General features: G+C 45.7%; 1 protein-coding gene across 2 annotated transcripts; it reads right to left on the reverse strand.

Moving 5' to 3' along the window:
* Positions 1-14: 14 nt before the first annotated feature.
* Positions 15-26,910, reverse strand: LOC120905148 (protein stum). Of its 2 annotated transcripts, XM_040315968.1 has the most exons (11): positions 26,544-26,910; positions 25,594-26,069; positions 19,296-20,004; positions 15,272-15,751; positions 12,101-15,076; positions 2,211-2,613; positions 1,903-2,144; positions 1,717-1,831; positions 1,542-1,640; positions 1,242-1,464; positions 396-538 (listed from the first exon to the last, which is right to left on the reverse strand). In XM_040315968.1, exons 3-11 carry the CDS (start codon positions 19,904-19,906, stop codon positions 396-398), a joined length of 5,292 nt encoding a protein of 1,763 aa, XP_040171902.1. In that variant the 5' UTR covers positions 19,907-20,004; positions 25,594-26,069; positions 26,544-26,910. The 2 variants fall into 2 exon arrangements, with proteins under 2 accessions (XP_040171903.1, XP_040171902.1); XM_040315969.1 differs by having other exon boundaries at positions 15-538; positions 25,594-26,909.
* Positions 26,911-26,918: the final 8 nt, after the last annotated feature.

Below are 26,918 nucleotides of genomic sequence, written 5' to 3' on the forward strand. Positions count from 1 at the left end.
AAGAAATGAGAAGAAAGGAAACCAGGTATGTTATCTTTTTTTTTTGTGTAAAAGTTAAAAGACTTTACTTTATTCTTCCCAATTTATAACCGTATTTTTTCCAACAAAAGAGGATAAAACGGGAGAGAAAGGAAAATTAGGAGAAGGAGGAGGTGTGTGGTTTTGGTATTCCTTTTCCCAGCTTTTTTTTTCTCTTTTTACATACATTAACGTGTTAACATTTCTTTGCTACAATACAGTCCAAATCGTTGGTTCCCGTACACACGCTCCTCCTCACTACGCTCGCTCACCCGTGTGTATCAGCGTGCCGTTTGGCAAATGTACAAAAACGGCAGTTAAACCTTTCCCCAGCAAGAAAAACATCACTCTCCGTGGGAAATTCATTCATTTAACACCTACCGACCCGTCTCGACGTCACGATGTGTTTTGGAGACTAAGGCCACGGGCGGATTGGAGGCACCGGTCCGGTTGGAGAGTGTCGTCTGCTCTTCGCCCTCCTCTTGGGCCGCCTCCATTTCCAGTATCTTTCGATGTTGTCCTAAGGTTGGGAAAACATGACACATGTCAGTAATTCAGTGCTAGAGACTAGTGGTGGGAGCTCGAAATCGGTTCTACCCGATTCCGATTCCATGGTTGGAATCAATTCCGCAGCTGGAATCCGAATCGGAATCGGATACGGAATCGGAATTGGCTCCAAAATCAGAATCGACTTCAAAATCGGAATCGACATGGGAATCGCAATTTGCTCTGGAAACGGATTGAGAATTGACTCCAGAATTGGAGTTTTAGCTCCGCAATGAGAATCAGTTCTTGAATTGAAAGAAGTAGTTTCAGAAGCGAAATCAGTCCGGGAATCTCCATGAAAATGTGTCGTTTATAAGTAAATTTGGATTCTTTGCTATTCTTATGGGCATGCTGAAACCGACTCCGATTTCGAAGCCCATTCTGATATCGGCGCTAATTCCGATTCCAAACCTGATTTCGCTTCCGAACCCGATTCCGATTCCGATTCCAGAACCGATTCCGAACCCGATTCCGAAGCCTATACCGGGGCCAGTTCCGAAGCCGATTCCGATTCAGATTCCAGATCCGATTCCGCAATCGATTCTATAACTGATTCCGATTCCGGATTCGATTCCGGAAACTGATTCCGGACCTACTATCCGGAATCGATTCCGACGAAAACTTCATTTTTCCCATCACTACTACAGACACACTGCTGCATGGAGAATGGTACTCACTAGCTAGCCGCAGCATGATCGTACCCCACCAGATGGCCCAACCCCACCCGACGACGCAGAAGATGATCGTGAAGCACTGCGAGATGCCCACGATACAGTTGATGATGAACGAGCCGATGCGGCCCTTGATTGAGTCGTGCTGGGAAAAGCGAGGCTTGCCAATGCACAGACACAGCCCACCGGACAGTACCGTCCCGGAACCGGGTATGACTACGTTGAGGAACTGTACGAAGGGACGAAATGTGTTACATATTGCTTCGAAAGTTCAATTACCTTAGCACTCAAGGACGGACCACTCACCAAACAAAAGTACGCCAAACAGATCGGAAGCACCGGAATGGCACCACGCATTAAAGAGGAGTGCTCCACCAGTGACATATCGATTTTTGGCCGCAAGTCCTGCAAGAAGAAATCAGCATTTTGCATTAGAGAGAGAGAAAAAAACGAAGAAAAATTGTCCAAGTCATTGCCGTACCTCCGGTGGAATAGTGGGCGCAATGCTCTGCTTCTTGCTCAAATTGCTCGTCCGGCGGCTCTGGTTGTCGCCCTTCTTCTTGCAGCACATCATACAGCAGCTCAGACAGTTGAAGCTGAAAAACCGCAGCATGATTAAGCACTTTCTAATGAAGGCAAATTGCCTTCAAAACTCCTCGCTACTTACGTCGACTTCACCGGGACCTTCTTTTTCGGTTTCGCCTTCACCTTCGGACGCTGGCGCTTGAAGCAGAAGCAACACTTGACCGTCTCCATCTCGACCGGTTCCTCCATCTTGTGGCGCTTGACCTGCGTACCCTTGCCGTCGGTGGGCGGCTTCGGTCGGCAGCAACAGAGCAGGCTACTCCAGCACGATCGGCATCGGGACTGATCTTCGGACGGGGGATCACTATCGATCGAGGAACGGGGCTGAAAGTTGATGGTAAGTCGAGTTAGAAAATGCTGCCAAACTCTCTTCTGTTTCTTCCTACTTACCACCAGCTCACGGGACTTGTTCCGGCGACAGCTAGCACAGCAGCTGAGCGACTGCCAGCAGGACGACAGCGACGACTTGGGTTGCGATTCGGCGGCTGGTGCACGCTGCACGATCGCCGTCGATTCCGGTGCCGTCTTGGAGTTGCGGCACCGCCGACAGCAACCGAACAGCCGCTCCCAGCAGCTTTGCTTGCCCGGTTCGTTGGCCGTCGTTTGCTTTGCCGTCTGCTGCTTAGCCAGCTGCCCGTCCGCCTTACGCTTGCCGAGACGGCTCCGGCCGCAGCACCCGCTGCAGCTGCGGAAGCATCGCCTAAACGGTAGGCAGAACCGCGTGCAGCACGGTGCACAGCAGGCGCAGCAACATTTCGAGCACTTGACCTGCTCGTCCTCGTCAAACTCGTCGCTGCGGGGAGGAAGAAAGATGGTTGAAAGCAAAAAGCAGAAAGAGGTTATAAGTAGGACGGAAGAAAGCATTTTCAAGGAAGGAAGCAGTGTTGCGGAAGAGATAGGTACGTGAAGAGACAAATCGACAGTGATAGCGACGAACCCGCACCGCACCACGCGTGTGTTGAAACGTTTATTGTTTCCCTTTCCGATTGTGTATCCGGTGCAACGGAACCGGCGCGGAGGTGGGAAAATGGAAACAATTAAAATTTATTGCCACCACCCCGTGAGCGATGCGAATTTATGCAAAACGCGCCGTCCGTCGTCGTCTCCGTCCCTGAGCGTTCGCTTCCTGGCGCTCACACGTGCGTGCTCGACTGCGCTGCGGTTACAAGTGAACTGGTGGATGTGGAAGCCTTTTCCACCCGTCGGAAAGAGAGCCTCGCACACACAAACACACACACACACACACACACACACACACACACTACGCTCGTGTACTATTTTTTGTCGCATAGTATCAACCCTCCCGAGCGCACTCAAGGACGGTGGGACCTTTTGCGAGCTTTTATTTATTTTACCCGTCACGTCACGGACATTTCCTTTCGGTCCAGTTTTATAGTTTGCAGGCCTTGTGTGTTAAAAAGGCGGGAAAGGGGCGTGCAAGGAGGCGCACAAAATTCTTTATGCGAAGGCAAAACCCACTCCTTCACTGGCCTCAAGCCTCAATGCTCTCTCGTGGCTCAATTAATCAGCCTCGTCAGTCTCAAAACTTATACCGCATGGAACCTTAGTGGTGCAATTCGCGGAATGCAATTCATTTTAGGGTCATGTTTGGGCGTTTTAGACGCCTTGAGTCGCCCATGCGGCTCATAAATTAATCACGTTTCAGAAACTATTTTATTATCACAATTTTCTTAAGGTCAGGCTGTGAAATTCTATTCAGATTCCGTGGCTCAAATGCGCGCACACGGATCGGAAACGTGGGCATAACAAGCGCACAAGATTTGTTGCGTGGTCGTAAAATCACCCAACGAATGGCCGCTAGCGTGCCTCATCTGCAGTGCTCATTAGTGGTGTGTCAAAATAGGTTTGAGTACTGTTGTACGAACAAACTTTTATTATGCTAATTGGAGGAGGATCCAATTTATGGCGCAGTCATTAATTTTAAATACAACTGTAGCATCATGAGTAGAACTTCCCTATAGTTAATGAGGTCTCTCCAAAAACACACCTTTGTGTACATTCAACTATGCATTCGATGCTAAGACTAGACCGGAGTTATGTTTATCTAATGTTTTCACAGTTTAGAAATATTTTCTTCGATCTCTTGGCTATTTCCGATGTTACACTCTTTTTTATTTTCCCAAAAAAGTATGCTACATACGGACTTTCGCCAAACAATGGACTTTTGCATAGAGAATTGCATAACTTTAGGCGTTATACCTCCATTATACGATTTAACGTATTTATGGTTATGAATCTGTCACTAAATTGTATAACTGAGCAGATTTAAAACAAAATAAGAGGAGAGTGATTTATTGTTTGCCTAAGTCCGGCAGATCCTTCCATCTACGAGGCCCTAAACAACCACAGTAGTGATGTGCTCTCTAGAGCGCACCCACGATGCCGATTCGACTCCGACGATGCCGATTTTTAGTCCGATTCCGACATCGGCACAGTGGGGACCACTAGTTCTGCCTGGAATCGCCCTGAGTCGTTCCGAGGCGTCCTTTGTCGTCCGGAGTCGCCCGGAATCGTCCAGAGTCAGAGTCATTAGGAGTTGTCCAGAGTCGATCGGAGTCGATTGGAGTCAACTGGAGCCGTCCGGTGCAATGTGCATGTGATCAGGCATTTTATATCGTTGTGTTTTTATTTTTTGTCATTCGCTTTGCGCGTGCACTTCTAATACATGCTTTGGTTTCAAAGGCCGAATCCAACTCCAGACGATTCTCCCGGACGTCTCCGGACGACTCCGACTGCGAACGTCTCCGGGATATTGCGGAATACTCCGTCTCCGAACGACCCCAAACGACTCCGGATGACTCCTGGCAATTTCGGACGACTCCGGATAATGCTGGGCGGACTTACCTTACGAAGTCAGTTTTAAAATTAACGGAGTCGGATCGGAGTGGACTCCGGATTTTGCCAACTTAACCCATCACTAAACCACAGACTATCACACGTCTCGGTTACATCTCGTATAGTGAGAATAGAAAACATATTTTTAGAAAAAGTTAGTCTAAAACCATGTTCAACAACTTTTAGCTTTTTTAAATAAATTTAAAAGATACTCCAAAGTAATAGAAAAAATCCTTAAGATGTGTTTATGTATTGACAAGCTATGACCTGGTAATGTAATTGATGCGTTTCAAATAGTTGTAAATGTAAACGTCAAATCAAAAACTTAACTGCCTCAATGACTTCACCCGGAAATCAGATATCCTCACGTATCGCACTTGCTGTAATTACGTTTTCACTGATTTCAATATTTTATCTAAAATGTTGCTTACTTTATAGCTGAATTTTTGTTCAATTTCACCACAATTGAAATCAACCACTGAACGACTTGGTTAGCCAACAACCTCAACCAAGCCAATCATTGAGCAGGATAAGGAAAAATCTTGTTTTACTCCAATGCGATTACTAAGAAGAAACGTTTAATAGTTCCTCGTGTAATAGTAGGTAATAAAACACACAGACGAGATAAGCAATATCTTTTGCTTTCCATCTTGCACTACCGCTTCTTGCTTTCAACCAATTCAATGTGCACACGCAATCCAATCCTTGTTAAACGTGGTTCATCAATATCCTTTTTGCGTTCTTTATCCCATTTATCAACTGTTTTACAACAAAATAAAACCCACTTCGTATAAGCTAACCTTCAATCAACACAAATAATTCCTTCCAATCGATAGCTTGAGCTCTCCAGTTAAGCGCTTTTGCTGAAACGTATTTGATTTGCCTCCAAAAATAGGACTCCACTCCTCACAATTCCTAAGGCACACGTTCAATAGCAGGCTCACGAAACGATTAATCCTATTTTTGGGCTCGTTAAACCATCCAAGGGGACAACCGACACGATCGCCACGACCGAACACCGAACTTGAAACCCAACGACTTGTTGGCGAGCACGTCCGTTTGCTACTGAACCGCCTGCCTCGAACGGTGGTTTGATTAATCCGCATCCGTCTAAGGAAAAGCGGTGGTTTTGTTTTTCTCTCGCCCCAATATAAAAATGAAACCAACCTCCCCTCCCCCCTCCCCCTCACCCATTTAGTCCCACAAATGATGGTGCCGACCCGTTTTGCTAACCTGTGCCACGTACGAATTAATTCACTCTGGCTATCGTGCAGCGAAATGCTGTACACGGACGACTCTCTGCTGACCGTCGGCCGATTTCCGTCGTATCGTGCCGCTGCCATCACATCGGGGCACGTTTTTTGGGGGAGGGAGCACGTTCGAGGGGCACCGTCTTGTTGCGTATATTGCGCCTTGTTGTTTTTCTTGTTCGCTTTACACTTCAGCACACAGCACAGCACAGCACAGCGCACTTTCGGTTTATTTTAGCTTTCGTTCCATTTCATTCTCCAGCAAGTCCAGGGAGCAAAAATATAAAAAAGGGAAAACTATTCGCACACAGCACCAACACCGAGATATCGCCCTGTGGAGATCTGTTACACGCGCGTGCCGCGATATTTTTTGAACCGATTTGGGGTGGGCGGCCAGTTGAAGTTCTTAAATGAAAAGGAGGTCACACCAGTTTGTTGAAAAGGGGAGGAAAAAAGGGGACACGCGACACATACATAAAACCGCACCGACACATTCACAGCACAGAAGGACCGCTCGTCTCGTGTCTCGGGTGAGAATAATTATAAAGAAAAATATATGTAATCACACAACAGCACCACCCGCCGGCCGCATATATGGTTCGTGCCGTGGCTCTATAGCTAAGGAAGGAAAACGGTTTACTGGACGCGCGTCTTATCGCAAAGAGCAACTGCACGTGATGCACGAGGTGGAAACTGCTGCACCAAACCAAAGCACACGATTACAGTTCACTATCCTTCGCTGAATGGTGTCTTAAGGCATTATTTTAAGTCTTACAAAACATGTACAAACGTTGCTTAATTGTTCTAGAGGTGTCACATCGTCTTTAAGCGTTTCAGGACGAAAGCTCCTATAGTCCACCTAAGACAACACACCAACAGGAAGCACCAACCGTACCGAACCGATTGGATCAACCGAACGAACCGGTATAAGGTGACGACCTGTAAACAGGAACCTCTGTCCCGACAGCCCGACAACCAAACGAACTTGCACCGCGTGCCAAACGTTGTTCGGCTTTTGTCCCTTTTACTACACCTCGTGCCATGCTCCCGTATCCGCACCCCAAAACGGTCACCGCTTGCCCATCACACCCATTCGGTGGCTTCGGACCGGGGGCACCATTTCTAATCAATGCAAAGTATTGAATCTGGCAAAAAATGTATTTTAAATTCAAATTGGTTACAAAAGGTATGGAGAGGACCTTCTTTTTTTTTGTTGCTATTGTGCAATGTTTGCAAATGTGTTGGTACACATGCTTTCCCTTTTCAAGCAAACACCAATTTTGCGGTGGAAAAGTGGGTATAGTAAATCTTGTTTCCTTTTCATTCTTTCTTACATACGCAAACCACTACAGTCCGTTTTTGCTCCATTTCGCTAATGATGGAGCAAATTGAATAAATTTCAACTTGCCTTCACTGCTTGTCGCATTATTCTTCTTCTTTTCTTTTCCTATGTGCGAGGACGGAACAGTGGTATCGAAAGAGCACATGGAGATGGATAAAATATTATGTTTTATTTAAAAAACAAACAAAAATGGTGAAAACAATAATTTTACGTTGTGTTTTCATCTCGTAAATGCTAAAGTAAGTGTTAAAAGAGTATAAAATAGGCAACACTCAACCAATGGGTAGAATTTGTCTTACAAATTGCATACAATTAGGCGTTTTAAACAATTGCTTTTACAATTTTGTACAGTTTACCTGTTTTCTGTTAAATTTTTACCGTAGTAAACATTATTTGATTTCAATGTTTGAATAACAAAATAACGCTCTTTCGAAAGGTTTTTCTTATTTTTTATGGTGCTTTTAATACAGGAATTTTTAATCAAATTTTAAGCATCTTAAAACATTTTTCATAGCTTATAAGGTTTTCATTGGTGCTATAAAGTTAATAGTATCTTTAATCATTTTTTTTAATTGTTTTGCTTAAAGTTAATTTCAGTTATTATTACTACAATGTAAAAAAATGTTATAAAATAATCAGTTTGCATAAATTTAGGCGTTTAGAGCGAAAAAGGGATTTTTGTCTTGAATCGATCAAACACTTCAAAAATCCGGATTTTTACAAAAAATAAACAAATTGATAAACGATTCCATTCCATTTGCATTCCCACTGTTCCCCACTGACCAGCCGAGCTTGACTGGAAAGTGGCAAAATGGACGAGAAATCGATTTGTGACACTTTTCGTCGCTCCCATCCAGCCAGCCCACCATCCAGCCATCCAGCTGGAGGTCCTTTGCGCGTACAAACTCGTAAAAAGAAACCGAAAGGATCGATCGTTGACCAGGCACCGGCACCAGCATACAAAACGGCAAGGTCTCCGGCACCACCGCCACTAAGTGAATTCGGTGTGGTGGAATTTTCCCGTGACTTTGCGGTTGCGGTCCGAGGTCCGAGCACAGGTCCGTGTTTGCGTGACTTTGACTTTGATGAGCTTTGTGGCCATTCGAAGGGAACAGACACCTTTGTTTAATGGTGTGGGTCAGAAGGTTTAGTGGTGAGAAGGAACTTCGGTCACAAATCACCTGATGGTAGACGGAAGGAGGGTAAAGGGAGAAAAATGAGGAAAGGCAAGCAATAGTTAATCATTTGCGGCGCGTCTTCCGGTTTGCGAAAACGGACACCGATACTGGTGCCGGAATGATTAACGACGGACCCGAATTGACCTTAATGGGCAAAAGCGAATCGTCATTTATATCATTGCGATGGATAATTTATCATTTTTGGGTGTCATTACTGATAGTGATGTCGATTAACTACATCTAATGATGCATACATTTACAGTAATATTTACTTCAAGTTTGTTCTACTGAAGAAACGTTAAATTAAAAACATAGCTTAAATTGCATATTTTACTAACATTTTTCTCAACTGACGGTAAGAAAAGAACCTATAAGCGTCCCTTGCACTTCTTGCACTATCACCATGCAAACATACACGTACCAGTATGCAAGACCTCGGCGTCAACAGTTCCAACCCTCACCCGAACGGGGAAATGTAATAAACATAAACAAAAAACTCAAACTTTTAGCCCTTGTTCGGTCTCGGCAGCGAGGTATGTTGCGGCACCCCTTTCTGAACGGACCTAGCCGGTAGGAAGGTAGGCAGGCAGGCTGGCAGGCTAGAAAATCTGCATTCCCGACCCCTCCGGCCCAAGAAAATGCAAATGCAAAATCACTTCACGTGAATTATTTTACGGGGCAAAACAACACACGGTGGTGCAGAGTGTAGTGTAAATACAGGACTACTGAGGGAGGCGCAGAACGGAATAAAATAACTGCAACCAACTTCACTGTCACGCTAGGTGTGGACCTCCGAGGGGTGTATGTATTTTTTTCCTACTCCCATTCCAACACGTTACACACCCCAAGGCCTTTGATTTAAAATTCAAAATGTAGCAAGGAGAGCAAGCTACAACAACTTTGAGAATTCTTTAAATACAAGGGGAACATTCGCGAATGTACAGCGCAGAACAAGCGCGATGTCAGTTGCAATTGTGCCTCTGCCTAGATAGAGGTGACTGTTGCGCTATTAATCAAGCGTAACATCTTCACACGTTTAATTGCACTGAGGTGAGGCGTGGCTTTGTATTTTGACACTTTCATTAAGCGCAAAGACAGCATAATTTGATGTGGATAGTAATTGACAGTGAAATTAAAGTGTCAATAAAAGGGTAGCTTAATGCAGGGGAGAGAATTAAACATTAGAAAAAACATTCATAAGAATAAGAATAGTTTAACAAAAAAAAATAACAACAGAATAAGTAATGATAAGTAAAAAATAGTTACAATACACAACATAAAAACCATATACAGGGTTTCTCACGATTTATTGGTTGGTTCCCATCATTTTTTGGTGGGTTCCCATGTTTGTTTGGTGCGTTCCCACGATTTTTTGGTCGTTTCCCAGAATTTTTTGGTGCAATTGTATTGATGTCCAATCGGAAAATACCAATAAATTATGGGAACGAACCAAAAATCTATGGGATACGACCAAAAAATCGTGAGAACGCACCAAAAAATCATGGGAACTGACCAATAAATCGTGGGAAACCCTGTAAAACAAAACAAAATTAGATAACTTTAGCAAAAAAAAACAAAGTAAACAGTAATAGTAAACCAATAAATGAAAATATAAAAGATTGGTCATCGTGGTCACTACATAAAAAAATTCTATTAAAGCTTTATCAACTGCATGTGTGCGGTAATATATTCGAACAAAAATTTGTAGTTAAAAGAAAGCACCACAAAGCCTGCCTTCGCACAGCGTATTTCAACTCGTTTGCATGCCTCTCTTACAGACCCTAGCACACGATAAGAACCACCCATCAGCTCCACCCAACTAATAAGCGGGTGACGGAAATATGCAAATTCGCTAACTACCGTCTGTGTGGTTGAAGCAAGCAAAGACAAAGAGAAAGAGAGAGAGATACAGTGAGAAAGGGAGTATGGTTCGCAAATCGGTCTCGTTCCCCTTTCGCTTGATTGTGCCCCCAATTTGGTACACACACGGACCCCCCGCAGAGCAAAAGGAACAAGTGTCCATCAACGGTTCTGCTTCAGGCGCAGTGAGTGTGCATGAGCACGCTTCCGGTCCCGTACCGTAGTGGCAGCATAATTCACGAACCCCCAAAGCGCCGCTAGGACCCTTCTTCTACCCCCCGCCGTTCTGGGTCTTGATTTTTACGCCACGATAAACGTATAATTCTCTTTTAAACGAGCGTGCTTTAAAACCAGAACCAATCCACCCTGAACACATCCACTGCCGGAACGAGCGAGGGAGGGAGAGAGAGAGAAATCAGCGAAAAGAAAAAGACGAAAACATGGCAGCTACTTCTAATCACGTCACGTTACTTAAATGAGCCTTATGAGACAGGCCGGCCGATTAAAAGTGGGTTAGTGTGTGGCCAATTTGGTGCCAGTTGGTTACAGGTAGGTTTGTACAGGAGGTTTGGGGAAGTAATTGCAGGCTGTAAATAATGAATACAAATGTGCCCATCAGTATCACGGGAGGGAGGTTGTTGAGATGTTATCGAGCAGTGAGACAATCTGATAAGAAAAACAGATTTATATAACCTTACGATTTGTACAAAGCAGGTTTAGAAGTGGATGAATGCAACTTTAAATGTCTTTGGAATTAGGTATACAAAATTCCTTGTAGAAAATTCTTACAATTTCCAGTAAATAGGCAAATAGACCAATCCTAACCTAAAAGTAGCTTTTTTATCTCTTTCTCTCTCTCTCTCTCTCTCTCTCTCTCTCTTCACCTTGCTCTTTAGTGTATTTAAAAAAAAAGTAGGACGGTAACGCGCAAAAGCGTAATACGACAAAGGAATTCTTTGCCTTAATACACGATAGACTTGAACGGTGCCTGAAGCGACGAACCTCATTATCATATTAAAATGAATTGAAGATTTATCCTCTTCTTGTCAATGCACTGTCTTGACGATCTATGCTAATATATGACTCATGCAAAGGAATATATCTTACAGTCCTGGATTTCTTTGTTCCGATCCGGCCGAAAACTGACCTCACACGGAAGAAGATATTGAATTCATATAAATCATTTAATTATTTATTTACTACTTCCATAGTCTGTCTTTAAGGCTTAACTGACTATGCTAGCTTAAATGAAGTTTAATTATAATTGCAGTTATTGAACAATTTAGAGAAGAAAAAAAACAATTATATAAAAGAAAGATAAAAAATCGTTATCTTTCATAAACAGAAAAAAGTAATAAATAAACAGAAGTAAATGGCAAGATTAAGAAGACGGACGAAATGTTCAGTGCCGAAAAACAACTTAAGAAGGAGTTGAAGTCGAAGAGATCATGATCATGATAGAGAGTTCTTAAACAGATCAAAGATCTCTAATAATCAGTTAAAACCCTGAGTATGAAACCCAGGATTTTATTTGCTTTGATTATTACAACCTTTAACAGTTGTTTGAAGTTTAACTGTCAATAAACTGTAGCCCCAAGATCACAAAGAGACATAACACGTGACGGAGATGCAATGAGAAGCTTATAATCAATATAAATTGAAAAGCACATTTATCAGGACTAAGGCACAACACCATTCAAGAAAGGAATTTAGGTAGAGTTGAACACGTGCTTCGAATATTGGGCAAATGTGAGCAAAATTGAGCTCCAGATTTAAAGAGACATTGCCACTCACCTGTTGCTTCCGGCACCGCCACCCCCGTCTGGCCCCATCGTCCGATCGCGCATCGACTCCGTGTTGGCACTTGAAACGTTGTCCATCCCGGGACTCCGGCTACCCTGCTGCTGCCTGTGCTCCGCCATCGGTGACTTCATCCGGTGTTCACCATTGTACTCGTTCGACACCTTCTCGCCTTCACCGTCGCCCGCCACCGTCAGCTCGTGCGTTGCCACACCCATCGAGCCCTGCCCGTCACCGCCACCACCACCCGCCCCATGGCTCGTCTCGGTGTCGGTCGTATCGTCGTGCTCCTGCGAACCTTCCGTCACCTTCGTCATCGTTTGCGGTGCCATCGTACCGCCACTTCCCGTCTCACCATCCCCGCCCGCCCCAGCACCTCCCGCCGTCGGTGGACGAATGTTGGTGAACGAACGGGCGTGAGCAATGCTCTTGATCGATAGCAGCGATCCGCGGCTCATCATCCTGCGCAGCGGTTTCGTGCTGGTCGGTTTTTCGTTCATGCCGCCCGCCTTCGATCCAACGGTGTCTTCCCCTGTACCGTCCGCTCCCGCCGTACCGGGTGCGTTTCTAATCGAGGCGGATTGCAGGCGAGTGGAGGATGCCATCGTACCGTCGATAGCGGTCGCCGTCGTAGTGGCAGTGTCGGGCCGTTGGCCAGCATCAGCGGCACGGTCCAAATTGCGCTTGCTTCCCTTCAAGCTGATCAGGCTGAGCAGCGATCCCTTGCTCTGCAGCTTCGGCGTGGGGCGTGCCGATTTCACCCCCACATCGGTCGCTCCCTCCGTGACGGCATTGAGCGGACTCTTGCCACCGAGCTCCGTCCCGGACGCATCGCCTCCACCACCGCCGCCCGAAGAGTCTCCGCCACCCGTCCCTGCTGCCGTCTGGTGCAGGCTCGAACGCGAATCCGAACGCTTGTTCAGCAGCGAACTCTTCGAGTCGCTCTTCTTCGGCTTTCCGCCCATCGTTGCGAGCGATTTGTTGCTGTCGCTCTTCTTCAGCGATCGCTCCGAGTCACGCTTCTCGATGCGTTCCTTGGTGTCGGAACCGGCCCCGTCCACCGCTTTCGCCGAACCTTTGCCACTCCGCATCTCCCCGCGGCTGTCACTCTTCATCAGCCCTCCCGGGCCGGTCATATCGTTGTCGGAGTGCCGGTTCGCCTTGGACTGGATCAGCGAGCTGCTGCTCTTGCCACCGCGGCCACTCTTGCCCGCTCCCATCATTCCGCCAGCACCGCCGGCAGCTTTCTGGTTCTTCTCGTACAGCTTGTTTGCCCGCCGCAACTGGCCCGGGTCGAGTGCAACGGCCGAGCTGCTTCGTCTCAGCTGCCTCCCCCGTCCTCCAGCTGCCGATTTGGCTCGGTTTGCCGGAGTGCCCGGCAGTGCTTTTCCACTCTTTACACGTCCAACGCCACCGCCGGTTGCACCCATTTTCATTCCCCTTTGATCTTTTTCTCCCATTCCAGCTTTTGCACTCTTGTCTCTCCTTCGTGCGTTCGGTGTCAGCTTCTCCATGCCTGCGTCCCTACCGGTACCTCTCTGGCCCGTCTTTGACGCACCCTTTGGAAGCTCCGCAGCAGTCGGCTTTCGACGTCCACCTGGACCGGCCGTTCCAACACGATCACTGCGCGAACGAAAACTTGCGGCGTAGTTCAACGCACTCTTCAACATTCCGCCACCGCCGGTTGACTTTTTCGACCGTTTTGGTCCTTCGTCGTATGGATCGTAATCGTCATCATCGTCATAGCGTCCGCCCTTTTTACTTGCGACCGTCTTCGGCTTCTTCCCCTTAGCACTAGCCGTGCCTGATGGTTTGGCCGCTCCCTTCGCTGCCTTTCCCTTCTTTCCATCGGCTTTCTTCTCCTTCACCCCGTTGCCTTCCGAGTCTTTGCGCACGCCCGACCGCACGATACCAAACTTCATCTTCAGTGCCATCTTTCGCTTCTCACCGCTTTCTTCCTCTCCATGCGATGCCTTTGCAGCCGCCATCGCCGCTGGTTTGGCGTGTTTCTCCGGCTCCGGCTCAGTGCTGCCCCCCTTTCGGGCACTTTCTATGATGGCGCGGGCAAGATTGAAGCGTCGCTTTTTCGGTGGCGACGCTTGCACATCTCCCTCCTTGCCGGACGGTGGCTCCGCCTTGCTTTGCGCCTTGGGATCCCTTTCCACGGACGCTTCCTTGCTGCCGTCTGCCCGCCCCGGCGACACTTCCTTGCTTTTGTCCCGCGACCTTGGTGACATCAGCAGCCCTCGGATGTTAAAAACGGGCGCTCGGAAGCCTCCCTTCTCGCCGCCCTTCTTCCCACTTCCAGCTCCACCCTCTTTAAGATCGGCCTGCGAGCTTTCCATCGAATCCTTGTCCGGTACGGGCGATAGAGTGGGCCGGCCCGAGAATGGTTTGTAGCCAAACAGCTTCAGATTCTTCAGCTGATGCTCCGGTATCGATATGCGATCGCCGTCCGTCCCCGTCCCGGACAGGCCCGACTCGCTCGGCGTGGGCGTGATCGAGCGCCCATCCTCCGACGGCTGCGTGATTGTCACTTTGGCACTTGGCACGGTCGATTTTTTGCTAATCACCTCGAGCACACCGCGCTGCCGCCGGCCCGGGTTGGGCGCTAGCGAGAGGGAGGTTTTCGACTTTGCGGGACGTTTCGTGCGGGCGGAGGCCGCCTTCGGGTGGCCACCGAGCGTGCTGAGGGACAGTTCCGAGCCGCTGAAACGCCTCCGATGACCGTGCGCTGCACCGATGGAGCCTTCCTCGGGGAAATCGGCCCCGTAACCATAGAAACCGACGTTCGAGGTGTCCTGGGTGGCGGAACTGGCCGACAGGATACGGGAGGAGGCGAGCCGGTGCTTCTCGCGGTACGGCGAGTAGCGGTTGCTACCGCCGGCCAGATCGAACGAGCTGGACTTGGGCAGGACTTCGTTGATGATGGTGAAGGCGGTGTTTTTGTGCTGGCGTGCGTCCGATACTCTAAAACATGAGAAGAGATTGGTTAAGAAGAGGTAGGATCAATATATAAAACAAGAACCAGAAAAAAATAAAATAAAATGGAGACGCCTGGTGCCTTATAAGAATAAAGCTCAATGGATGCGCCTGGTGCCTTGTAGCAATAAAGCTCAATGGATGCGCCTGGTACTTCATTAAAAAAAATAACCCCACACTCACCTAAAATTAGATCCCGTGTTTATCTTATCCCTGATAATGGCAGTCGATGGATCGGTACGGCCGTACCGTAGCATCCGCTCGAACTCACTGTTCCCATCGCTCGACGTGGAAGGATCGTGAATCCCTCCCACGGGCAGTGCCGAGGCTCCCTCCTCGTATCCAACCGGTCCGTGCCCGATCACCGTGAAGGTGGCCGTTCCCGGTCCGGCATCACCCATCATATCGACCATCGCGGAGCCCCGCATCCCGTACACGCTCGAGTCGGTGATGGAGTTGCGCCGGGAGGCACGGGCCGCCGCTGCCGCCCGCGGATTCTGGAAGACGCCATTCTCGATCCGGCGCGTTATGTTGCCGCCAGTGAACTGTTGCACGTCGGCCACCGTGCGGCTGTTGGTGGGAATGAGGCTATGCTGGTACTCGTGCTCGGAGAAATCAATCCAATCGTTTTGCTTCAGCAGATCCATGTCGAATATGTTCGATCTGAAGGGGTGGGAAGGTAAAAGGTAGTTTACATCAATATAAGTTAATTCTAAAAGGTTAAAATTTATTGCAGAAATACTCCTGCATAATGAGAGTATATTTTCGAGATAAATTAAAAAAAAATCTAATAATTTTTCAAAATTAATTATTTGCACCATTTTAAGACCTCAACAAGCACTCCCAAGCGAAGCTTACGGTAACACCCAAAAAAAAGCTCTTGGCGTCAGTTTGACGTCTGCCGCAGACACTGTCAAAAAGCACCCGGCCCGAAAGTGTGTCAAACTGGGGTGTGCGTGTATTGGTAGCATTAGCGGAATGGAGATTCCCACCGTTGTACATAAAACAAAAAATTGAGAGCCCTTTGTTGAGGTGGTCTCAAACAACTGTACCCAAAACGTCGGACCGACCGGTTCAGGTGAAACCGGTACAACCGGTACAAACTCGGTACAGCGCGCGAGTACATAACGCCCCACTGAGTGACCCCCATGTAGCTGTGCGTGCGGGCACAAGTTGGTCAGTCGGTCTTTTCCCTTACCCGGTCTTTTCCCTTTCATTGCTTCACAAAGCCAAACCTGCACCCTCCCCCAGCGAAGCGATGTAAATGATGGACCCACTTCGCACTATTTCCTTTCTTCTTTTTTGCTTTTTTTTATATGGCGAAGCGGTTTTGTGTAACCAACATCTTGCGGCGACTTGAGCAGTTTCTCTCTCGCTCTCGTTCTCTTTCTCTCCTTGACCGACCGTCAACGTCGCTTTCGATGAGGATAAGTTCAGGGAGATAATGAAAAGGTGGCGCAAGCGATAAAAACCGCCCAGCACCTGATTCGGACACCGCGGCGAAGGCCTTTCCGGGGGTCTTTGGCGCTGACCGTCAAAAGACCGGACGTCATGGCTGGACAGTCGTTATGTTTGGCATTTGCTTTGATATTCGTGGGGGGGAAGGGGGATGTTTCGTGTGCTGTAAGTATGCTTTTTGCCCATTTGTTGAGCTGCAAATATGCAGATGGGTTTAGCGCGTTTTTGTTTCGTTTTTTTATATTATTTTATTTTAAATCGATTGCTAAGGTAATTCATTCATGTTAACACACTTTTTTGCACTGATGTAGTTACAGAATGAAGATCTAAAAAAAAGTACGATAACTTTTTCATTTAACCATGAAAATTTACCAAAAAGCCAGAAAACTCCTTTTTAACCAAGTAAACCCTCTTTTATATGAACTATTTTTGATTAATTTAAATTCATTTAAAAAAATAAAAAACTTTTTTGCTTTCATTAATGTTTAACAATCATTTTAAAAAGCCATATTTTACTTCAAAACAATGTAATGCCCATTACGTTAGCAGAATTTTGAATACATTCCACAATATGCTCATAGAAAAAATGCAAAAAGAAGAGATGGTACTGACATTTTACAAATGTCAAACCACCTTGCCCGAGCTTTGGTCGAGAACATGAAGATAGGAATGCACATGCACTCGAGAAGGCAAATAGTTTTAGGGCGACAGCACAACAGTAGAAACCTCCACTCACACACTTAAAAGAAAGAATACCGGAGCGTCCTTGAATCGTGCACCCCGTGCAGGATGAAACAACTTTCATTCCGAACGGACCAGAACGGACAGAAGGAGTGCACCCTACCGTTAGTGGCGAGGTCTTAAAAATAGTTTAGGCAAAGTATGGCCACCCTGAGATCACGATGGTGCCTCTGATGCGTTTCCTCCCCTTCGGCCCTCCCCGAGGGTTACGCTCTATTCTAAGACTAACCCACCGTGGCAAACTTCACCGTTTACCGCGACGTCATCAATGTGATGACATTTCTGACCAGTGGTGAGGCAAATTCCGGAGCAGAATGTTCCCATTTTCCGCTCGGTGACAAAAAAACAAAGCAGCTTTTCTCTCTTACGTGTACGGAAAAAACAGGTGAACTATTTATTCGTGTACCAAACCCACGGAATGGGGCGACAAGTGATCGCGTTTTGGAATGCAACGGTGAAGCCGGGGTAGCAGGCACAGCGGTAGTAGTGCTGATTTTAGAAGGGTCGTTCCGTTTTATGACGTAACGTTATAATTGTTTTCCTGATTGGTTTGACGTGTGTTTTTTTTTTTTTTTGAAGCGCAATGTTTGTTTTTACTGGTGTATCAAAATAAGAGTTCTTCTGGTAGGATAATATTTCATTACGCTCATGTTTTAATATAACTTCCTCATTTATCTGAATTTTCATTTCTCAGATCATATTTCTCTACTTCAAAAGTAGATTTGATTTTAATTAAAAAAAATGAGATGCGTAATTTTGTTAAATTTGATTTACTTAATGAAAAAATATGCTATTATTTTATTACTAATATTCTTACTTTCCCTTGGGAAAAGTGCCAAAACAAACACTGAAGATAAGGAATTTAGCTCATTATTATTTTTTCTAACAACAAATAGGCAGAACACTGTCTACTTTTGCTACACAAACCCTTGAAATCTTGAGAAGTATTAGACCTTTCAGGCATTTCATAGCATTGTTTAATAATTGGTGCTATTTTCTTTCATGTTTGCAGATACGGATCCAAAATTCTTCTTTTTTTTGTAACGCTTAAGATTCTATACATCGCTCGCTTGGTCCATTTGAGAATTGAAACCAAAGACAGGCATAATGTAAACTCACAAGCTTAAAAACTTTAACTAGAGAGTGACCCATGCAAAAAAAGACTGCATTTTAGTAATCTTTAATTAACAAAAATTCTTCTTCTTTGTCACAACAACCGATGGTCGGTCAAGCCCTGTCTGTACCCACTAGTCAAATGGGAGTGGCTTTCAGTTGCTTATTGTTACCATAGCAGGATATTCAGTACTAGGTATGGGAAAACGGTCTATTTGGGGCTTAAACTCATGACGGACATGACATGTGACGGCTAGGTCGTACGAGTTGACGACTGTACCACGAGACCGGCCCAGTGAACAAAAATTAGTGTCGAAAGTAGTATTCATGTTTCCTTCTTCAATCAGTGTAACGTTACGTCGCGTCACGTCATTACGTCATTTATGGATGCCTCCTTAAGTGACAGCAAATTCATATAACAACTTTTTTAAAGAAGTTTGTCAGCTAGATTTCATCAATGCATTGTACTTATGTTATATATACAACAAGTTTTTCTCATTTTCTGATCCAACATGTACACTCTTCAAAAAAATTAGGGAATTTCAGCAAAATTTTATCCTATGATAGTTATACGTTTTGTATGAAAAAGACAAGATTGGATGGCACATAAACAGGGTTTATTCAAAGATTTTTGGTTTGTTCCCACGATTTATTGGTATCGTCCCATTGGACAATAGGACCAACAAACTCTGAAAAACTGCTCCCAAACAATTGTGGGAGCACATCAAAAAAATATGGAAAGTAAGCAAAAATTTTCAGAAAACAAACAAAAAACCTTGGGAAACCCTGCATAATCGTTTTGTACTGATGGAGTGCCAAAAACAATGTTAAACTCGAATGCAGAGCTCATCTCGACAATGAAATCAAAATGGATTATCTATTCCTTATTACTCACCTGCTCGTGCTCATGTCTACTCCCATCCCTGCCGACTGCGTCCTACCGAAGCTTCTCCTCCGTGCCGGCATCTCACCGTACGTCGTCACACCATTGTCAGCGGCCGGTTTCACCAGCCCTCCTTTCACCATTCCGCCACCACCCACAGCCGACACCGAGCGATGCGCTGCTCCGTTTGCGTACTGCTCAAACAGCGCGTCCCGTTCCGCCTGTCGCTGCCGCTCCTGATCGTTGTACAGCTTCGCATGGTACAGCTCGATGTTGTTCTTAAGATTCTGGTACAGATCCTCACCACCGAGCAGATCGGCATGGCGGGTCGCGGGCAGTACCGGATCGCCGAACAGGCTGGTCGTCGCCGTACCGGTCGTGCTCGTGGCACTGTGCTGTCCCTCGAGCGATCTTTGATTTTCCAACGATGACGATGGTGTGGAGGACGAACCGTAGCTCCCGAGAAAGCCAGGACGACTGCGGCCAACACTACCGCTGCCACCACCACCACCACCACCAGCCCCGTACGCATGGTGGTTCGATGGGTAGCGCTGCTGCACGGTAGAAGCTGCTGACGCTCTGGCTGTGCTGCTGCTGCTTCGGCCGCCATTCTGGCTGTACATTCTGGCCGGTCCCGGTCTAGCCAGCGTCTGCGAGTTGCTACGACGGTGTCGAACCGGGTCGGTTGCGCTCCCGTGTGGCCGAGCTGGAACTGGAACACCTGAAACGAGCCGGTAAGCGAGGGTCAATTAACGACTAGGAAGTGAACCCTTCCGTTCTGGTTTGTATAATGATATTATAATTATGATTATACGGTATCGGGCAAGGGTGGAAGTACATGTTGATTCAACACAAATATAGAGCAAAGATGGTTGAGTGCGTTGGTCCTATTCAGGAGCGTGAAGTGATTTTAATTAGGAACCTTCTTTATATCGTTTTGGCATGAATTTCATCCTATTTTAAACCCAGAATAATCAATTCTTTTTTTTATAAAATGAACCAAATAATTGAAAAAAATGGTTTGTTTTGTCTACATTCCTGGCTCTCAAATCGTGACACAGATTAAGCCCCAAAATATTCTCCACCTAATGAGGTGACCGAAACGGCACCCTTAATCACATTACACCCTCTTCCGACTGCTTTCCTGCTTAAATGCTATTCGCAAATAAATCAAAACACCACCCAACCGTGCGTAACCGGGAAATTCCCTCACACCTCTCGACGCCTCTACGACGTCAGCCACGCGTGGGGGGGCAATTTTTATGCAAATTACTACCAAAAAAACCGCTCACCACCCACTACTCGCACAACTAATTGGGCCGTGCAGAACGTCGCACGCCGCTAAAACAGAGTGTATTTGATTTTGCGTGTATGAGCGACTGTTCCGGGGACCTGAATTGCGGTGGCCTCATTTAGGGCAGGGCTCCAAAAAGGAACCCACCCGAAACAATCCAGCCCTTTTGGATGAAATTAATTGTGAGCCGGCCGGCCGGTTTTTTTTTTTTTTATAGAGTAACATTAAGGATCACATTTCACTTTCACCGTTATGAGTGTTGTTTTAGAAGTGTGTGTGTTTGTAAAGAAAACACGAGGAAATGGTGGCTGTCGTCACGCGAAAAGGAAACCACGATAAGCGAGCCCCGAACGGAATCTATTCTGCCCGTACAACTGTACTACCTTAATTTTGCTTTGCGTGAAACTAGCGAGAAATTATAATTTTTCAACCCCCTCAACCTTACCGAACCGCACCACAGGTCACGGGAGCGTTCTGGCTGGCAAGCTGCTCAAAAATTGTGGTACAGTGATTGTTCATCCGGGGCTTGTGCGCTGGACGGCGAGATTTCATGAGGGCAAAATTAGCGTCATTATGAATTAGGCGCAATTATTAATATTTTCTGACGTAAAGCCAAATGTTCTTCACAAAAACGGGATAAAGAGTGGATTTTTTACCCACAGATTGTTGGGAAGTAATTTATCAATTAGCTTATCTATTAAATGTTGATAGTTTAAGCAATACGGCCTTTTGGACCGTTACTCCTGAATAAAAAAAAAAAAAATGTTGATAGTCCAAACAGAAAATTAGCAGAAGCTTTAACAATGCAATATTGAGAGGCCAATTGCATAACTTTAGGCGAAACAAGCATTGCATGTTGTTATTATAAGTATAGTTTTACTGAAGCATTGCACTTGTTATTGACAAAAATTTATTTATGTGTTTATGTTTTAAAACAAAACAGGAAGATTTCAGACATTATTATTAAAATACACACTTTTGCATACTTTTAGGCGTATGCAGTAAGATCTAACGAGGTGAGAACATTGAACGTTTACAATTTATTAACTTAAGCTGTTATGTCCTAGGCGTTTCTGATTTTAAACTTGGTTTGAAATCATTCATTTCATTGTAAGTCTTTATTTCGATGTTGTTTGCTCTAATTCTTACAATTTAAAGAATTACAATATTCTTTAATTTTGACTTATGTGATGCTTTTCGATAAAATTGATCATAAAACATTTCAAAAATCACATTTGAATCTGAAATACAATAAATTCGTGAAAGATCAACACCGATAATGACTTCAATTCTGTTCATTAAACGATTAGTTATGGTGCTTGGCACAGAATGCTCATAAATTAACTACCTTCCAACGCAAACATGCCCGATTCTAGCTCTGAATGGCCCAATCGTGTTCAAACTCGCATGGCCTGAGCTAATTTTGGAGTAAGGAAAAACAGGAAAACCTTAGCAAGTGGCTACTACAGTACCTAAATTCCTTAGCGATACAACAACAACAACTACCTGAGGTCGCTCGACTCCTCTGCCCGCGCAAACTGCCCGCCCCGGTGTGTTACGTCAGCAGCGCATTTGCTAACCCATATTCCTCTAAATCATACAATAAATTGGTGTTTTATTTTTAGTAAAAACAATCGTCGTCCAACGTCTTCCGCCGCTCTTGTGGCCGAACCATTTAACACTTGTTCCTGCCGAGGGAATTTGGTTTTCGGTTTTCACTTTTCCCTTACCTTCCAATGCGTGTGGCCTCGGAAACGGTCCGAGGTGTGTGGGACCTCAGATTCATTCATAAATCGGTCGCTAGCAAAAGTCAAGGAAGTACTGGCCCGTACTTCTAATACATCCCCGACCAGATGGCAGTCTTTGGTTGATGGTGGTGGGTGGTGTTGATTATATTATGAAAATAATGGGTCAGGTTGCGTTTCGTTGGTGTCGATTTCTGCGCGGTGCTGCGGGTCCCAAATCGGGGATATTTTTAGCACAGACTTAAGAGTACATCATACTCCTGGCAAATACGATCCATGATAAGATCACAATTTATGATTTGTACATTAAATCCTCATCTCTGTATCGAATTCAGTTCATCGTTGGATTGTATTTTTGTTTCATAGATGTTCTTTGAAAACATTCATATGATCTAATTCTTCAATATTCAAGCCCTTTTTCATTGTCGAATTAAGGTTGCATCTCCTTCATAACCATTCCATACACATTTTAAAACAAAACAGTTTATTCCAATACTGCTAATACAGCTCTAACCAGAGAGTGGAGTCACCCTTTGTAAACTTTAGCTCGATATGTGGGTCGTTCCAGCGTCTTTGTAGTGAAACTCATTGCCTGGACCTAACTAAACTGCTCCATACAAACCCACCTACCACTCTACACACGCTGAAATGTGTGCGCGTTTTTTGCATGCGACTGAAGGCGGAATGGGGTACGAAAGGCACACAAGGCATCGGTCAGCAGGAGCATATCCCCGCAGCCGCATGTCTCACGAGGATCGGTGGTAGCGTGGGCAGGCAAATTATGCTGACCGTTATTCGAGTCTCCGGCACTCCTTACCCCTACCACTACCACAGCTGCAAAGCAACTGCTGACCACTACAAAAAAGCGCAAACGCAAACAATCTTCCCATTCCCCTTGGCAGCTGGCGGCGGTTTCTGCCACCGGTTTGCTTCTACTTGCTGCTACCTCTGCTTGAAAGTGGTTTCACACGGTTTAGTACATCTTCCAAAAATCGAGCCGATGACGCTAACGTCAGCTCGAATGGGGCAGTAGTCACAAACACTTACTCAAAACGTACCACTGTTGACCAACACACACACGCGGCACTTCTAGCATTCCTTACCACTAGAACGATAAGCAGTGGAACAAAAACTCCTCAACACACACACACACACTTTCTCATTTGAATGAGGACCTCCTTCTAGCATTCCTTTCTTCTAACACAGTCGCAAAGCGGCCCACATACTGCTGTGGTCATTTCAGATACTGGAGGGTGAACGAACTTCTCCACAGCTATGGTAGCGGTAACTTGGACAAATCAGGACCCCTTTCGGACTGGCCAAGCACAACCACACGAACACTTTCACATACAGACACACAAACACGCGCTCGAGCGTTGGAGAATGGGGTTTAGCAAGTACCTCGACCACGGTACCTGAGGTGCCTGGTCAATATCGATCGTCCAAGCCGGATGGAGTGACCTCGTTTCGTGTCAACCGAGCAGCGGTCCAAAACGGACCGCTTCTTACGCTTAGAGCAGAGAGAGAGTTCGACGAATTTCCTTGGACTTCTAACTGTTTCGAATGGAGTTGGGTTGTTGAGCCGGCGTTGGGTCGTTGCGATTTTGCATGATGTCTGATGTAGGGAACTGTCATACTGTAAGCGTTTTGATGAGTTATTAACAAGATCTCCAATAATTGAAGTTACCCATATTTGCTCCAATATCCTGAGGATATAATGAATTTCACAAAAAAGACGGAATTATTGAAAAAAGTACACTACAATGACTTTAGCAACCAACATTAGTATCAGCAGCCTAATGCAGACTTTCAACAACATTCCCAAGAATGTGGTCCTCACAAAAAGCTTCACTCCCCAGACATCATCAGTACGTCACTGTAACAAGAATTAACCTACATATTTTCTTCTTGTGACTAATTGGAATTTGCCTCACTCTTATTCTTATCTCGCCTTTTCACCAGCCACGACTCTTGGGTCTACGTTCCATACTTGATGCATATCATGAGGCATAAATGTTACGCTTCAACTAGACCGCTAGACCCTCCAACATATACCGCATGCCGTCTTGATGACTTCGGTGATGACTTCAAGTCTGCTCCTCTTGATTGGCTCAGTTGTTGGGCACGTGTGCACGATTGTACATCGGAATGTACCTTAGCTGTGTTGGCACACAACTTTAAAGCCCGTGTTCAGGCAAGAGAAGCGTAAGAAGAAGTTGAAATTTTGGAAAGTCCTATTATACGCTAAAACACAAACATTGCATGCCGTGCCACGAGTGTGCCACGAGCTGTCTTGTTGCGTACCGTTTAGTGGAATCAATCAAAAGGCTTTTTTTGCCCTTGCCCCCCCTTATGGCTTTGTGTAGTTCTGGAGGAGTGCTTATGTGTTTATAGCTCCAGCAATGGGGTGCAAAATTAACACACCAACAACACCACGATGCACAATGAAGTCATTTGAAGGCGTAGTGGCCTATTGAAGCTAGGGGTGGCAGTATGGAAATTGCTGTATTTGGGGTATAAGACACCATATTGTGTGTTTATTATTATAAATAAAGTGTTTTCTAGACTCTTTTACGCTTTTTAGTACACTTCCATAATTTATTATAATTATAATTGTTGTTAAAATTACTATGTTTGCACAAAATAAATGCTTTGTAGGTAGAAATGAGCTTCTCCCAAAAAATACCATAAACTAGCAATGACCGATTTTCCAAACGCACCTAGCCATACACACCACTTGCATGGGGAATTCCTTTCGGGTGAATAGCCTCCTTTTAAAATGGAAATTCCAATAAACAACACAACACAGCCCTCACCCCTCTCCTCCCATACCACCCTTCAAAAGCTGTCAACGACGGGAACACCGGAATGCGAAATAGAATCACATAATCGAACGCCAATCCTCCCGCTGCTGGTGGAGCGCAAATCCCCGACGGCCTAAATAATGCCCTTTCTGCAAACTTGGCGCGGGTAGGGTAGGGTAGGGCGTCTCCCTGAACTTTACAGCCAGTTAATGCGACGAACTTGTGCCCAGGCGTGTGTAAGTGTGTACACTCCATCCGTAAATTCCATCCAGCCCTCCAAAACTGCAGTGTGCAGCTACAATAAACAAACACCCACTTTTCGCCGTGTCTTTGCACTTACTAGCCTACATTTGCGAAAAGAAATGGTGTTTTTGATTGCTGTGTTTTTCTGATTTTTTGTGTGTGTGTACCACAGCGTGTAAAATGTAAAGTGCAAGCAGAGGGTATGCCTTCATCGCACTACTTACTTGGTTCATCAGCACCACGACGGTCGTGTGATACAAGGCGGCGCCGGCATCTCTTCGACTGTTGGTGCCGTGACCGGGATATGCACTACAGTCACTGTCACCATTATGGTGGGCAGTGGTGGCTGTACATCTTCCGCTTAATCCTTGTGCGATTAGAACACTAGCTTGTGGATTGTAATTGCCTTGAAGGACTTTTTTGTTTAACTTTCACCCTTTTTGTTGTAACTTACATTTAATTTTAATTCACTTTTATTTTTCAACCACCCGTCACATCGCGCCACCAGTTTCACGGTTCGGCGTGGCACACTTTGATAGATTGATCTAACTGTGCCGTCTTATGCAGTTCCACCTAATGATCGATTGCTTCCGCTGCACTCATTAGTCGGCGACGTAAAGGGTTCCGCTACGCTTCCCCACTCCTCTCCTTTCCGTTTTGGCCGATGACCAAGCAAGTTGGGCTGTGCTATACGTTAAACCTGCTGGACCGGAAATGAGCACATCATTTTTCACTGAACCGCATATATTTTACCCGTTTTTTTTGTGCCCCTTTTCACTGGACCGTCCGAAGATGGCGCCCGGTTGCATGCACGCAAGCTGCACCAAGCCAAGCCTTCCTCGATCAGTCGATTAGATATCGGAAAGCCATAAATCTTGCTGTGCAAATTTCGCGCGACCATCACCACCACCACACACACACATCGCGATGTATGATTGGGATCCGGGGCATCCACGCCCCATTCCATTAGGGATAATTACAGAATTTTGTAACAAGGATGAACCATATCGGCGTGAAGCGAAAGTGAAACCAGCACACCCTAATCAATCATAGCTTCGGGCAGAAACACACACACACACATATACACTTTGTCTGCACCTTATTTGCGATTACAAAATGTTAGAATTTAAATAATTGAACGATTTGGGGGGTTTTTTCCTCACCAAAATCATACCATTTCGTGACTTATTGTGATCCAGCCAGGGTGTGATTTTGGGAAGACTCGGCACGACACACTCGCCATCGTGCGCTGCTTGCACTTTTGCGCTATCGTACTTGTTGGTAATTTATTCTATTGCCCCCGCCGTGGCACGGGCACTTGTTCGATTGCACGCACGTGGAGAAGCGAAATTATGTAAGCGTTTTATGCCGCGGCCAGCCGTTTTGCGAAAGGAAGTGACACTTTTTAGTAACGAAGTTGGTACACTTCACACATGAAGGTTCGTGTGGAAAAGGGGTTTCTTGACTGCAGCCAGAAGAGCAGCTTGCTTTGATTGGACGTTTGTCCCGAGCTGCGATGGGATTGGGGTTTCGTAGGATCACTGTCAAC

The sequence above is a fragment of the Anopheles arabiensis genome, chromosome 3 (assembly GCF_016920715.1).
Source record: "Anopheles arabiensis isolate DONGOLA chromosome 3, AaraD3, whole genome shotgun sequence".
In the NCBI taxonomy this organism is placed as follows: Eukaryota; Metazoa; Arthropoda; class Insecta; order Diptera; family Culicidae; genus Anopheles; species Anopheles arabiensis.